This window comes from Danio rerio, chromosome 4 (assembly GCF_049306965.1).
Source record: "Danio rerio strain Tuebingen ecotype United States chromosome 4, GRCz12tu, whole genome shotgun sequence".
NCBI lineage: Eukaryota > Metazoa > Chordata > Actinopteri > Cypriniformes > Danionidae > Danio > Danio rerio.
Genome location: NC_133179.1, coordinates 37,991,983 through 38,007,308, shown reverse-complemented (window position 1 = coordinate 38,007,308; position 15,326 = coordinate 37,991,983). Strand labels below are relative to the sequence as shown.

Genomic DNA, 15,326 nt, shown 5'->3' with positions numbered 1-15,326 from the left:
AACGTTAGTACCTGTGATCTCATTGGGAGAAAGGTACTTGTACAATTGTTAAATACAGTTTTTATGGACTTACTGGTCTCTTCATTACCTGGCTAGCACGTTTTAGAGCCCTTTCCCTTCAACAGACTGATGTGTCACTTTTGACAGAGAAAGTTAAGAGGTCCGTTAAACTCACATTATAGCCTGAGAAATTAAAAACCAACGATGGTGCAGCTTCAGGTCTCAGTCTGTTGGTGCGACGACTGACTAATTTTTCTGACTCAAAGATCTTCTCAGTGTAATCTTCCTCCAAAAAATGATCACTGCATACTTGTGCCTCTGGGCCCATTGGAGGGTTTTTCCTTTTTATCGCCGCTAGCCAGTGAAGCAGTGTTGTTCTGCGTTTAGGCAGCAGTTTATGAAAATTAACTAATTTGCCCTTAGCTTTGACACTGTAGAAATCATTTTTACATCCAGAAGCAATACAGTAGTGCCCATTGATGGCCCATTGCCAGACATTGATGGAAATGGTGAGATCGACGAGTAAACATTCATAATGTAAGTAGTGTGTGGAAATATATTTTTATATTGAATTGCAGATTTAAAATACATACAGTATACAATAATGGTTCATAATTTAACAAGTTGTAAACCTTTTATTCATTAAACTTCCCATATAAAACCCAAGCACTGAATAAGAGTACTAATGTACTTACGCAGGTGCATCTACATTTACAGGTTGCATTAGGTTGTCACCACCCTTGCATAATTCTTTATATGTATACAATACTTGAAGAAAAGAACATCGTAAAATCAGTATACTTACACAGCAAAATCCTCAGAGTAAAATTTACTCAGTTCAGAGAATATTTGATCCCTCTCTAAATTGAGCAAAAATTACTGAGCAGCAGTTAAAGTTAATGAGACAATGATGGGGTTAATTAAGTGATGATTGAGCACTGATGATGAACACCTGCTGTTTGCTCATTGCTTACCTGATTGACTTTATTTCTGTCAGATGTTCACAAAAGTCCATATGAGATTTATTGAGAATTAACTGTCTTAGTTTTTTACATTTTACAAAAAAAAAAAAAAAAAAAAAATGTTTTTTTTTCCCCCTGATGTCACCATTGTGGAGCAAAGTGGTTGATTTACTTGGACTCGATTTCTAGTGTTAATTTTTCTTTGCTTGCTAGGACAAGTATAATGAGAGCAAATGTGATCAACTGATCCTGTATTGATTCTTACTCTTGACATGAGTAACTGTATAAGAGATTAAGTTTAAAAGATGGTTTAGCACATAAGAAACAAAATTCAGTGTTTATCAGGAGAATGGACCTAACCGGTTTTATTATTTTTTTTTTGAAACACATTGAGCATCAGAATCAATCAAGAGACACAGACATCAATAATCAGCGTATCTATCTCAACAGTGGTTAGAGTTTTATTTATTTTTGGCTGCAGTGCATGTTAAGACAATCATACGACCATAGTTCCCAGCATGCACAGTAGGGAAAAAAAAAAAAAAAACTCACCATAGTTGAGAAGCATACTCTTGATTCTTTATGTCTGTGGGTTTTCAGTATTTCAGATGTTCAATGTGTTTTATGATCTGATAAAAGGATTGGTGAGCTCTATTTTCTTAATACAGAGCTTCTTTTGTGATACAACATTATTTAAACTTAATAGGTTAAAACCAATTTTACTGATTTGACCAGTGACTAAACCACCACAGACTCAATTATCCAGAGCACAATTGCTCTCTTTATACAATGCTTGCCTCAATACACTATTTGGCAAGCAAAGAGAGACTAACATTAGCAATCGAGTCAGAGTCCAAGTAAAGCAGCTACTGTTCTCCTCAATGGTGACAGATTAAACAAAAAAAAATTTTTTTTTGTTTTTTTTTTTTGATGTTGTTAAAAATATGACTTAGTTACTTCTTAATTTTATCACTATATGTAATTTTGTAGTGTGGCAGAAATAAGGCCACACATGTTAATAAGTAAAGCTGCTGTTTGTGGAGTTGCTTAATAATGCTCTGCCGAGATTTTGAGAGATTTGATGTGTTTTAATTAGTTTATTTTATATACGGCTGTGACTGAAGGTAAATGTAGTTTTGTGTTTCTCTGTTTCTGCTTATTAACAGCATGTGTTCATCATCAGTGCTCAATCATCACTTAATTAACCCCATTAACTCTGCTGCTGAGTAAATTTTGCTTATTTTAGAGAGGGACCAAATAGTCTATGAACCGAGTAAATTTAACTTTGATGATTTTGGTTCTTTGCGTGTTGAATATCTTATTGTTACCACCTTCTTACCCAAACATTATGGTTTGTTCCTTTGCAATTTAGAGAGAAGTACACCGTAAATTCAATATACTTACACAGTACTTTTTGTCCCTTATTGCCCTAGCATTACAGTTTGTTTCCTTTATATTCACACATGTTATTTATACTTAAACTGTACATACAGAAAATTACACCGTTATTTCACTGTACTTGTGTGGTAATTTTCGTGTTGAATATCTGGTTGTTACCCTCTTAATACCCAAGCATTACAGTTTGTTCCCTAATACCTACACATACGTTCATTAAACTTATACAATATGTACAGAAATGTATACCGTTATTTCACTGTACTTACGCCGTTCTTTGCGGGTTGTAAAAGAAAGTGTTACCTAAACGTCTTCTCACTCAAGCACATATACTCGTTCACACATGTGTGGATCTTCATGTGTTCATTAAGGTTTGCTGCTCGGCTGAAACTCATCCCACACCAAAGCTGCGGTCACACTAGAGTTGTATGGTGCTGCGAAAAGGGGAGGAATTAAACAAGATGATTAGACATTAAAAAGGTGAGCGATTGGTCCATATTTTAAATTTCTGTCCAGAGAGGTTATGTTTTGATCTTCCATTGGTCTCACACAGTCAAGTGATGGAATTTTGCAGGTCAGAATTCACCAAGCTTGAACTTTGCAATGCAGTGAACTGCGAAACGTGATGCACGAACTTGCGTTTCCGGTCTGACACATTTGCGTGCGTATGAATGGAAGTCTATGGGGAGAAACGTCCAGTATGACCGCGGCTTAAGTGCAAATGAATGATTTCTTTCCAGTGTGGATTGTCCTGTGGTAATTAAGGGATGATGAGTGGTTGAAACTCTTCCCACACTGAGTGCAAGTGAATGGTTTCTCTCCAGTGTGGATCCGCATGTGTTGATAAAGGTTTGAAGAACAGCTGAAACTCTTCCCACACTGAGTGCATGTGAATGGTTTCTCTCCAGTGTGGATCCGCATGTGTAGATTAAGGTGTGATGATTGGCTGAAACTCTTCCCACACTGAGTGCATGTGAATGGTTTCTCTCCAGTGTGGATCATCATGTGTTGATAAAGGTTTGTGGAGCAGCTGAAACTCTTCCCACACTGAGTGCATGTGAATGGTTTCTCTCCAGTGTGGATCCTCATATGGTGATTAAAGTGTGAGGTGTAGCCGAAATTCTTTCCACACTGAGTGCATGTGAATGGTTTCTCTCCAGTGTGGATCCTCATGTGGTTATAAAGTGAAGATGACAGGCTGAAACTCTTTCCACACTGGGTGCATGTGAATGGTTTCTCTCCAGTGTGGATCCTCATGTGAATCTTAAGACTGCTTTTGCTTGCAGAACTCTTTCCACACTGAGAGCAGGTGAAACGATTCTTGTCTCTCCTTTTTAAAATACCATCAGTCTGTAAATGAGTTTTTTCCTCAGTTTTGACATGATGTTCCTCCTCTTTACTCCCCTCTTTCTCTTCAATCAGGTCTGAAATAAATAAAACATTAGTTTTCATTAAGTCTTAAAAACTCTCATTGGCTACACACACTGTAATTTTGAATCACATTAAATGTAAAATAAATCAGATCATATTTTGTTCGGTCCATTAACGTGTACCCATTTAAGCAGATTCAAATCAATCTATCTTTATCTAGTATCTTTAACAATGTAAATTTTGTCAAAGCCGAAGTTATAGTAAATTGAAACTGTGTCAGTCCAGTTTTCAGAGTTTCTAACATAATTGATCATAAGTCATTTGGTCATATTGATAAGACACAGATTTGAAAGCTGTAAATGGCCTCTTTTTATTCATATTTATTCATTTATCATTTATGATTGTGAAGACAGTCAACATAGTTTAATTGGTCTCCACTCATGGGACGGCAAAAAGGTAATGGGTGAGAGTATAAAGGAAGAGAAGGAGAGTTAAAGGGGTTGACTGAACTGTTGCAGTGAGGGGAAACGAGAAGAGAAACTGGGTCGAGACGAGCAGTGTAAACTTAACAACTGGCTGTGAGAAACAAAAAGCAAAAGTATGTATTGAAGCAACAGGGCAAAGACTGCTGTCTTATTACTGAAGTGCTCTATCCTCCGCTGGGTCTAGACGTTCTTCAAAATGTATGTGTTCGTCATCAGATTCACGCTCTTCCTCTGAGGAGAAAGTAAATTCTTCATCGCTGTCCAGTATCATCCGAAGTGCTTCTTTCGTGCAACATGCTCATCTATGAAAAAGCTTGTCGTTTTATGCCATGTCTCGGGAAACGTGTACAATATTACCTGGCTCACCTCAGTTCATTTCCATATGAACAGTGTGCTCACTGAGGGCAGGATCACATTAGCTGTAACGAGGTGATACAGGAGAATCCTTATTTTTATACGGATTCCATGAAAAAAGTTGATTATTTGTTTTTGACTTGAATTGGTTAATACAAATGTAGACACATCAAGCTTTATAGATGTCATAAATCATCATCTTTGTTGAATATTTGCTGAGTTTCCTGTCCTGTTGCCAACTGACGATCAACAGTAAAAATGCCATAATTTACCACTTCCCAACAGGAAAAAAAAACACCTACAATCAAGATTGCATGATTATTTGGTGTCATGGCTTTGCGGTTAAAAAATGTGGTTATAATGGAAGTCAATGGGTCAAAAACAGCCAAGAACATAATGAAAGGGTATAGGGCTGCACGAGTAATCAAATTATCACGATAACAATATTTGTGGCCCATGATCAATAATTAAATATTGTCACGATTTTACAGTGGAAACTCATTAAATTATTTTAATGAGCGGAGTTTACGGATTGTATGGCAACACAAGCAAGAAGTGACTGCGTCTAGATTGCAAGTGTTTTTTCGAGGAATGTATGCAAAGGATCAGGAATTGATCGCGCTCAAAAAACGCAATCATCTAACATGTGCATCACTTTCATGCCATGTTCTCAAGGATAAATTTGCGTTTGAGTGCTGCTTTGAAAAGAATAAAATTATTAAAAAGCACATTAAAGACTATACATATAAAATAAAACATTCACAAAAGGTGTATCTTATTAAAAAAAAAACATCAATTAATAGGTGCTGCTTTCGTGCTTAAAAGGGCACCTAGGTTACCCCTTATTTCAGATTTAAGATGAGTCTTTTGTGTCTCCAGATTGTAACTGTAAAGTTTCAACTTAAAACACCTATCAGGTTTTTTAATATTCCTTTTATAAGATTCTATATTTTACAGTTTTGCACCAGGTGGCGGTTTTGTGGTACTCTGCCTTTAAGGCTAGTCCTTACTGCCCTCCATTTCTACGTGCCTTAAAGGTGCAGTAGGTGATTGTCTTCAGAAATTTTTTTTTGTTGTGCTGCTTGAAAGTCTCTTTACAGTCCCATAGTAATGATTACAGTAAATGATCTGAATGTGTTTATTTGTATTTTTATATTCTAAGTAAAGCATAAAACTAAAAAATGTTCATCCAATTAAATAGAGTCGGACCGTCATCACCCTTAATTCCGATTAGCAGGTCAGACTGTCTGTCAGCAAATGTAAATTCGGACTTCTGCGCATCTGTTCACACAGATCCACCATTAGCGCGTGCCCATCTGCATCACAAACTCATGCCCGCGAGCGAGCTGCGGGCCGCTCGCCGATGCCGAGTCGGAGCCGGAGGCGCCGAAGGACAGACGAGCTCGGGCCGATTACTGTAAAGCCAGGCGCGAGTATAATTCGCTCTTAAAGCCGCCGCGCGGTCACGAGACGGACCGGGAGAAATCAAAAGCTGAATTGAAACTTTTAAAAACCTGAATCAATATTGGAGTTACTTTAGCATGCTGGAGGAAGGAAGACACCATGGCTGAATATTACTGTTAGACAGGTAATGTTCTGTTTTGAAACTATTTTAGTCAGGCTAAGCTTATGTTATGCTTGTGTTAGCTAAGCGTGTTCTGTTATGAATGACTTATATGCACAGACGTGATGTTCAGCCACTGAAATGTACCGGTGAAAGATTGATGTGATTATTTTCAGTTTCATAAGGTCCTTCGACAGCATCTATAATGTAGATTTATATTTAGTTTAACAACAAAACATCAGTAAAGAGCGCTATTCCGCCTAACTGCTTTATTGAGCTGAAGTTGCTTTTATATTCACATTGGGTCATTTTTAAACAATGACAGCCTTCCTATACTGTTTACCATGTTACTCTGAATATTCGCTCTGAAATAGCATGTAAGTGTGGCAAAGTAATAAATGTAATTCCTTCACGGCGCTGGCACTAACTAACTGGCGAATGACCTGAACTAGTGGGTTGTCTGTCTGCTGTTGTGATGCGGTGCGCGCTCGCGATTTCAGGGGGTGTGTCTTTGAATCGCAGTCCCTCCCCGCCGTCCAAAGGTAATATGCTAAGCGGTTAGCATTTTGGCAGATCACCTACTGCACCTTTAATCTCCTCCCTCGGCTGCGCCACAACAGACAGACTTAACATAACTGTTCTGACATGCGGCTGTGGTGATAAAGTAAAGCTGAAGTAAATCACTGTAATTCATTACACACGTGCACTGTTTTAAAACATTTTAAACTTGTAAAAATCACTCTTCTTGATCACATTTTATGATTGATGATCCTAGCAAACTGAACAGACCTTTTATTCCCGGTTGCTTTGCTCTCGTCCTGTCCTGTTGATTTAATTGTACACGTGACTACCAGGACATGTTAATATGCAGCTGTCAAATGTCAAGCTGCGGTCGGTCTGAAAACTGCTCCTATTGGTCCACCGTTTTTATGTTGTTAAATTAAAAAAAAAAAAAAAAAAGTACTGGGTGTGTTTATATCACCCCAATATGACGGTCTATGCACCATACCTACGCACGTCTGTCCAAACAGCTTGAAAACTAGATTTTTCACCATATGTGCCCTTATAAAAGAATAAAGCTGAATTTAAAATCAAATTTGCAAAAGAAAAAGATTAAACATATCGGGACTGTTAAAAGGACATTCTACTTCATATTTCGACTCCAATACAACAGCTAAGATTATGAATGACAGATTGTAAAGCCGTCTCACCTGCGTGTTTCAGCTGAGCGTCACATCTCTCTCAAAAAGTTGAACTAAAATGCACAACTGTTGTTAGTTGCACCTGCGGGAACCTCAATGAACCGAACACACCATTCTTTTAATTCAATATTCGTGAAGTATGATGCTTTGTCACGTTGGACACGCGACTAGTTTATTTACAATAATTACACTTAGCTTTGCCATCATTTTTCACCACACGTAGCCACACTTGAGCACATCTTGCGCTCCATCTCTAAACAAATGTCTTGATAATTATTGAAGGTGCTCTCCAGCAGCAAAGTTCCTGGCAGAGTAGCAGGAGAAAAAAAATGTGCATGCAGAAATTGGACGAGAGGAATCAAAATTTAAATTATACAAGTATGGCATTCTTAGTATCTAATCCCCACCCAGTTTATTATTTTTTTAAGTTGTATTTTTTTAATAGTTGTGGCTGTAATCATTTAGATTAAATTAGGCTTAAAATCCTGCTCATTTAAGGCCTCATTTTCAGCAAATTATTGTTATAATAAAATAAATGAAGTAGCCTACCCATTATAAAACACCAGTAGCAGACCTAACTTTATAGCTACAGCCTGGCAGATTCAACACGGGTATAAAAACAGGTGGTTTTATTCTTGATGAGTATATTTATTGTAGTCAGACTTCACTTTCACATAAATACACCTGAATGAATCAATCAAAACTCACAGCTAATCAGAACAGCCTGTGCGTGTAGCATGATCTGTCAGATTATACGGACATGTCAATCAAAACCTGAGGTAAATCTTAAATGAAGCAAGACAAGACTGCCTGACTCTCTTGTGTGTGTAGTTACAATAGCAACCCAATGTTGCTCAGAATTTGCAACAAGCTTACTTTAATAAGCAAATAAAGCCGGTAACAAACATGAAGTACAATTGTGGTGCAGCGATGAGACGAATGTGTTGAGTGACTGACAGGAGATGTGGCTTATGCAGGACCACGGTAAGTGTGTGTGTGTAAACGTTATTGTTCCACTATAATTTGTTTTTTGTCTCTCTTGTAATCCCACATAATATAGTTATGAATACTGTACAATGTTTTATAAATATTCATTATTTTAGTGTCCATTTCATTCAGCATATTTAATATTGGCGGCATACACGTTTTTTTGACATAATTTAAACCAGGGTTTTTGCAGGTTTTCACCAAGTTTAATGTAATGCTGTGTTCATACCAGATGTGGAATGCGCGGATAAATTGTGCTATTTGGGTGTAAATAGGCGCATGAACATTTGTGTTTACTTGCTTCATTCGTGTGTCAAATTCACTTCAGAGCAGATGCGGATTCGCGTCATGGGCACGGCTTCTATCTGCCTGGTGAGTGTAGCTTCAATGCTAAATGGCTAACATGGATTTTATTGAGGGTATAGTTTAATGTGCTTTATGAAGGCTGAAAAACAGCGTTGATTTGTTTGGAGCAGTGTCTGAGTGCACAAGATCCTTTCAGAGGTGGAAACCCGGTTTAAACACAATAGCCCTGGTAATTAGTTATTATAATAATGATGTAATTCTAACTCAGACACTATCAGTGAGAAAACAACTACAAAAATCAAGTTTAAACCCAAAAAGAAGTTGCTGAAAAAAGGGAATTGTGATCAACATGACGTATGCAAATGGAAAGTACAAAGCCAACTCAATCACCGTAATAGCAGATATCTTCTATGGGAATACTGTAGGTCAAATATCGTCTCCTCAGGTAAACTTTTTTAATTTATTGTTTTTATTTAAGATGACACAGTGGCGCAGTAGGTAGTGCTGTCGCCTCACAGCAAGAAGGTCGCTGATTCGAGCCTCGGCTGGGTCAATTGGCTTTTCTCTGTGGAGTTTGCATGTTGCATTCACGTGGGTTACCCCCACTGTCCAAAGACATGTGCTACAGGTGAATTGGGTAGGCTAAATTGTCTGTAGTGTATGAGTGTGTTTGGATGTTTCGCAGAGATGGGTTGCAGCTGGAAGGGCATTCACTGCGTAAAACATGTGCTGGATAAGTTGGCAGTCCATTCCACTGTGGAGAACCGGATTAATAAAGAGACTAAGCAGAATAGAAAATGAATGAATGAATGTTTTTACTTATTTTATATAGTGATAGTGCCAGTGCTCAAGGATGCAACAAACAGTAGGAGAACAAGAAAAGCAATAACCTTAAGCAGGTAGAGAAAATGGGAGACTAATAATATATAAAATAATGACAAAAGACATGAGAACAAGTGACGAAAGAAACTCGTTCCTGTCTTTTAATGAGTGTTTATGTGCATTTAGGAGAACTAGGCAGCACACTCAGAGCTGCAAGATGGATTAATTTAGTATTCTTATTATTAAAATATATCTGAATGAGGATCAAATGACTGAGTTGATCTATGAGAATGAAAACCAACCTGTTTGTTCCTGTGGATCTTCCTGTTTGACTGTGAATGTTTCTTCAATCTTCACATCTTCACTCTCCTCTTTAATAAACGCCATCTTCATAACAGTGTGGAGATCAGTCGCTTCAGCAGCAGTTTTTCTCTGAGTTTGGACACTTAATCTTGTTTAAAATGAACAAAACAATAAAAATGTTCCGTTTAAAATGAACAAAACAATAAACAGAAACAAAATAACTTCTCTTCAACAGTTTCTTTGTATGAGAGTAATTAACAAACAGAAATCAGGTAAGTCCAAGCAAGAAACAATAGCCACAAATGAGCTGATTAAAACTAGTACACAATTCTTATATATAGTGATGTATACTTAGAATGGAATGACATTGTTATTTAATGAATTAAATCTTCATTAAAACACTTTTTACACAAGTTTCTGTAAACTTATTCAAACAATAGTCCTCATTGCTGTGAGTAAAATAGTACTTCGTTGTATAAAGGGTCAAAATAATATTGTCAACAGCAGGTACATAATTTTGCATCAGATGAAAACTTGAAACTTTAATCAATCGCTTTATATTTATGTAAACGTTTTAAAACACAAACCTTTCTACAGTTGAATCCAGCGCATGGGCGGCGCAGCCTTATGACGTCACACGTCACGCCAAAATAAAAGTCTTTTCATTTCGCTTTTTTGCCACTGTTGCAGTCATGACTTATTGATACATTTCTCCCTCGTTTTCAACTTTACACTCTCTCACACACACACAGACACAGATATTTAGTATTTGAAGTTAATAAAAACCTTTAAACTAAACACTTTTAAGACAACTTTGAAAAAAAAAAAAGTTTTTAGGGTCATTATCACCATAAAGTGCCTTTGAGACATCGACATTTTCAATATAACCACATAGTTGTTTTTGTATTAATTAGACCGTAGGCTGTAAGAAATTAATATTGGTCAAGCTCACTTTTTACAAACAATCTACAAGCAGAAAAACTGCAAACAAACCTCAAATTGTGTCAACCCTGTTATGGACAAATTCAAAGTATGATTACATTGCAGTGTGATTTTAAAATGTTTATTTTCAGAAAGTCATGTGTTCCTTTACCAACCCAAACTTATAGATTATAAATTTATAACCGATATAGTCCATTTATAATAATAGACAAAACATTGATTTCCTAATAAAGTTGACTTTTAATCAATATTAACTGGCCCTTATTGGTTAATTAAGAAATCACACAAGATATTTTGCTAAGGTTATGAATAATCATAAAAGTTGAACATGATGGTGGAAAACAAGATAACATGTTTTTGTTATATTTATTTCTTTGATTTGAATGCGCAAACTTCAGTTCCCTCTTCTATTTGTCTTGGTTCCTTTTAACTTTATCTTATTGTTTGTAAATATTGTAAATAATGTGGGAGCAATAAATCTTTTGCTGTGCTAATTTGTTGTTTGGTGTTTTCTCTTGCCATTCTTAAACATCAGTTTATGCTTTGGTCATCTTTATGTTACTCCTTTTAATACCCTAGATAAATTGCCATCAAGGATCGTAACAAACAAGAAAAATTATTCATCCTAAAACATGAAATGTTATAGAAACCAATTTTTTTTCTTAAGCATCAACATATTGTTAAAACACCAACTTATATATTTTTTTTATATTTCTTGAAAATAATGCTTTAATGAATGATTTGCCCGCTAGAACCTTATAATCCCAAGCTGAAAATGACTTTTCAGAATGAGGTTCTATCTGCATTTACTGTTTTTTTTTACTTTTAATTTTTTTTTGTTCCAATTTGCACATTTAAGAGAACTTTGATAATTTACATTTAGAGAACCCTTTATCTGTCATGTTAATGTATGAAAGAGAACTGATACACACATATTGTTTGCTTATATGGCTTGCAAAAACTTTGAAGCTCAATATCTCAAAATCATTCAAAACGCAGATAGAACCTTATAATTCTAAGGTGACTATTTGTTCTTTATATCAGAAATAGGCTATAATGTTTAAGCGGGCCTAAATGCATCTGCCAAATATCCTACTCAGTGATGCTGAACTGTTTGCCTTCTTTAAGACTTTCTGTTGTATCAATTAGGCTACAACTGCATGAAATGATATAAAAGAGAAGTGCGTTTTGGTAATGTGCACTGAGACGTGTGATGCGCACAGAAATCTGTGCTCTATTTCGAATTAGCTTCTCTTTCATCTAATGCAACTTGAATGGTTTAAAACTAAAAACTATTACAATTGAATATTTTTATTACAATGGTAAAGAAACCTGGCTTGCAAAAACGTTTTAAAGCTCACAGGAACATTGTATGTATAGTGCTTTCTCAATTATGAAAGCATCTCTAAAAAGTTGTTATCTGATGTGGGGCCAGAGTAGGCCATGTGATTTTAATTTTATTTATTTATTTTTTTATAAATTTGCAACAATTTCAAAAATATATATTTTTCACATTGTCATTATGGGGTATTGTGTGTAGAATTTGAGGAAATAAACATATTTAATTTATTCTGGAATAAGGCTGTAACATAAAAAAAATGTGGGAAAGTTAAATCGCTATGAAAACTTTCCGGGTGCACTGTACATCAAAACTTTCAGTTCTTTACAGAGCATTAGAAAAGGTTGTATTTATTAAACTGCAGTCTTTTTTAAATCTACATGGGTTTCAAGAAGTGTTCCAGTCTGCACAGCAAATTCATTGGTGTTAAATTTCAAGTGTTGTGGTAATTCAGAGTAAAGTGTTAAAATTCTAGAGTTAGATAAAGGTAAAATAACCCTCTCGGCGTTAGAAGCTGATTTGCCTCCTTGTCATTCAGAGTAACATGTATCTACCTTTGTAGAAAACCCCTGTTTTTAAGAAACTAATCAGAGTGTCTGATCTCGCCACACCCTCATTCACCTGGCCCTTAAATTGGTCAATTAGTTTAGTCCACTAGACAGAGTGAATGACCACAAATAAGTGAATTCAGACACCTGCTGTTGAACACCTGCTGTTAACAAGCACAATCACTGAAGGAATAAGAAATTGAAGGAAAAAAATAAAACTACAGACACAGCCTCACACCAAACCAACTGCATTAAAACAGAGGATTAAACAACTCCATTAAATAATAGTATAAGCAGCTTCACTGATTTTCTGTAAGAATATTTGACAGTGAACAGAGGTTTATATTTTTTTATTAAAAATATTTCATTTGACCTCACCATCATAGAGATCAGAGGCTGCTTATTTGAGCTCTTGAAGCTTTACTCTTACATCCTAAAGTTTCTCTGACAGTTATAACTGTGTTTCTTAAACTCATCAGTTAGAGCTAGAAAGATCAAGAGAAACTATACTGTTTATGCTTAATTGTTATAGATAAAGTTTCAGGTACCCAAGTTGATTCAAAAAAATATGCAAATATAGTTGTATTAAACAGCATTGGACAATACTACTGGCAGTCTGCTGCTCTTCATAGAAGATTCAACAAACAATTAGGATGCAATTAATAATTAGAGTGTCATGCACTAAACAGTCAAGCTCTTTATGACACACAGGCATCAAGAATCAGGATATGAACCTCAACCGTGGTTGCTAAAAAAAAGAAGCTGCATAGTTCATGCCACAATGCATGCTGGGTGCCAGCATAGTACAAAGCTCCCAGCATGCATTGCAGCATGAATAAATTATGCAGCTTTATGTTCTTACAATCTCTTTTCCTTTATTTTGTGTTGTTTTTGGGAGGTGATATTTCAGTAGTGTTTTTTTAATTGATTTTTTTTTTTTCGTTTCTCACCATCATTGAGATTCAAAGACTAATTGTTGATGTTTGGGTGTTTTTCAGTTCTGCTGTAGATCAAACATTCTTATTGTAAATCGTGTTTTTAAACCTGTTATAAAGTCATTAATTATTGGAGCTTCTGTGGTTTCATTATGTATTTTATTCATTCCTCACACAATATGATACTGAATTATAAAACAAGCAGGAAAGGATGGCTATGATATCATAAATAATCTCTTCAGACTGACACTTAATTTTCTTTTGGCTTTCCATGCTATATGTATAACTAGTAGGGATGTAACGGTATTGTAAATACCGTCATACAGCAATATTAATTTTTTTCGATATTACCGAAGTCGCATGACTCGGTAAAACTATAGGTCTTCTGAGAAAATTCGCTCAGGCGAATGAAGCAAACGGGAGGTAGCTGAAACTTCATTTCCCATCAGCCCCGGCGTGGCCATAATCCTTTGCGGTCTGTTGTCGCTACAGATCCAGTAATGCGGAAATGGAGTGTGCTGCTAGTAGCGGAGATGAAAAAAAGATGGAAATGATCGAACCTAAAGCGGGTGTTGTCGCCGCGCGCGTGCTGAATAGCGGTGCTGTCGCGCGCGTTCTGATCAGCTGTGTTGTGGCGCGCGTATTGAAAAAGCGCCGAGGGGGGGTTGAGCGCGCATACTCAAGAGAGGTGTTATCGCGCGCCTACTGAAGGGCTGGACTGGACGGAGGTTGTGTCGCGTCGCGGGGGGCACTTTTGATCATTTTGGAAGGGCACTTTCTATCCAAGACTAAAAAGGGCATGTGCACTGCACAGGTTGAGCCCTATGTGTGCACGTGCCTGCAAGTTGGGGAATACGACTAATAACAGTCATGGGGACTGCAGAAACACAGCACACTGTTCATATTGATGCAGACATTGACTTGTACCGCAAAGAGACCTCTATCTCACTCATGGTTTGTCTTCTCAAGTGGGGGAAAGACAATGCACAATGTTACCCCACTGCTGTCAACATGGACCAAGTCATATCTCTCTTGTCCCAGAAACCTCAGTCCCAAATGAGAGGGGTTTTTTCTGTTGCAGGGGACATTGTAAATGCCCAGAGATACCAGCTTTTACCAGATTATAATTATATGATAATTTTCCTTAAAACCCATCTCTATCTAAGTGAGTGATTAAATGTTGAATGTGATGAGTTTTCAACAATACTAAATTGAAACTATTGTTTTTACATGGTTTAATAATTTTTTGTTATTAAAATTGAAGTTCCTGTTTCAAAGCTAACAGATAGATGACTAATTTGTATGTCATTGACACTTTTGGCACTTTTTTGGAGTATTTTCAAAAGTTTTTTTTTTCCTGTAAATGATTCAATAAATACCGTACCGTGACATTCATACCGAGGTATTACCGTACCGTGAAATTCTGATAGCGTTACATCCCTAATAACTAGTGTAATTAACACTAACTAATGCAGTCAAAAAAAAAAGACATTTACAGTAAGAAGTTGAAGAGCCTGACTAAAGCAGACTCTGTCCTTCATCATGGTGACTTTAAATAAACAACAGAAATTTCATTAAGAGCTTTTGTTCACATGACAGAAATAAAGTCAAAGGTCAGTAATAGGTGAAGCTCCATGATAAGTTGTTTATTTGATGAGTTTTTTTTAAAGATGTTGAAAAATAACATTTTTTATTGTGTAATTTGTTTTATTTTTATTGATTATTATTTTATTTAGAGTTTTTTTTTCTCAGTTGATTTCATCTTTGGTTTTAGTTTGTGTTTTTCTTTCCTTAAGTGATTCTGCCTGTTA

General features: G+C 36.2%; 3 protein-coding genes across 4 annotated transcripts in view; 2 read left to right on the top strand and 1 right to left on the bottom strand.

Moving 5' to 3' along the window:
* LOC137491248 (uncharacterized) overlaps positions 1 to 15,326 on the top strand; it is a 697,259-nt gene that overhangs the window by 207,864 nt on the left and 474,069 nt on the right. The window lies entirely within an intron of this gene.
* LOC108182277 (uncharacterized) overlaps positions 1 to 15,326 on the top strand; it is a 257,835-nt gene that overhangs the window by 184,493 nt on the left and 58,016 nt on the right. The window lies entirely within an intron of this gene.
* Positions 546 to 10,398, bottom strand: LOC137491123 (uncharacterized). Of its 2 annotated transcripts, XR_012402267.1 has the most exons (4): positions 10,339 to 10,398; positions 9,751 to 9,899; positions 2,907 to 3,781; positions 1,892 to 2,791 (listed from the first exon to the last, which is right to left on the bottom strand). XR_012402267.1 is itself a non-coding variant. In XM_073947989.1 (3 exons), the coding sequence occupies exons 2-3, from the start codon at positions 9,839 to 9,841 to the stop codon at positions 3,069 to 3,071; spliced, it is 804 nt and encodes a 267-aa protein (XP_073804090.1). In that variant the 5' UTR covers positions 9,842 to 9,899; positions 10,339 to 10,398; the 3' UTR covers positions 546 to 3,068. The 2 variants fall into 2 exon arrangements, 1 of the variants encoding a protein (XP_073804090.1); XM_073947989.1 differs by having other exon boundaries at positions 546 to 3,781.

Bases quoted from the DNA above. Each gene is read 5' to 3' on its own strand.
- LOC137491123 (XM_073947989.1), bottom strand. From the start codon at position 9,841: ATGAAGATGGCGTTTATTAAAGAGGAGAGTGAAGATGTGAAGATTGAA. The intron at 3,782-9,750 runs GTTGGTTTTCAT...TATTTATTTCAG, and splicing joins AGATCCACAGGAACAAACAG to ACCTGATTGAAGAGAAAGAG.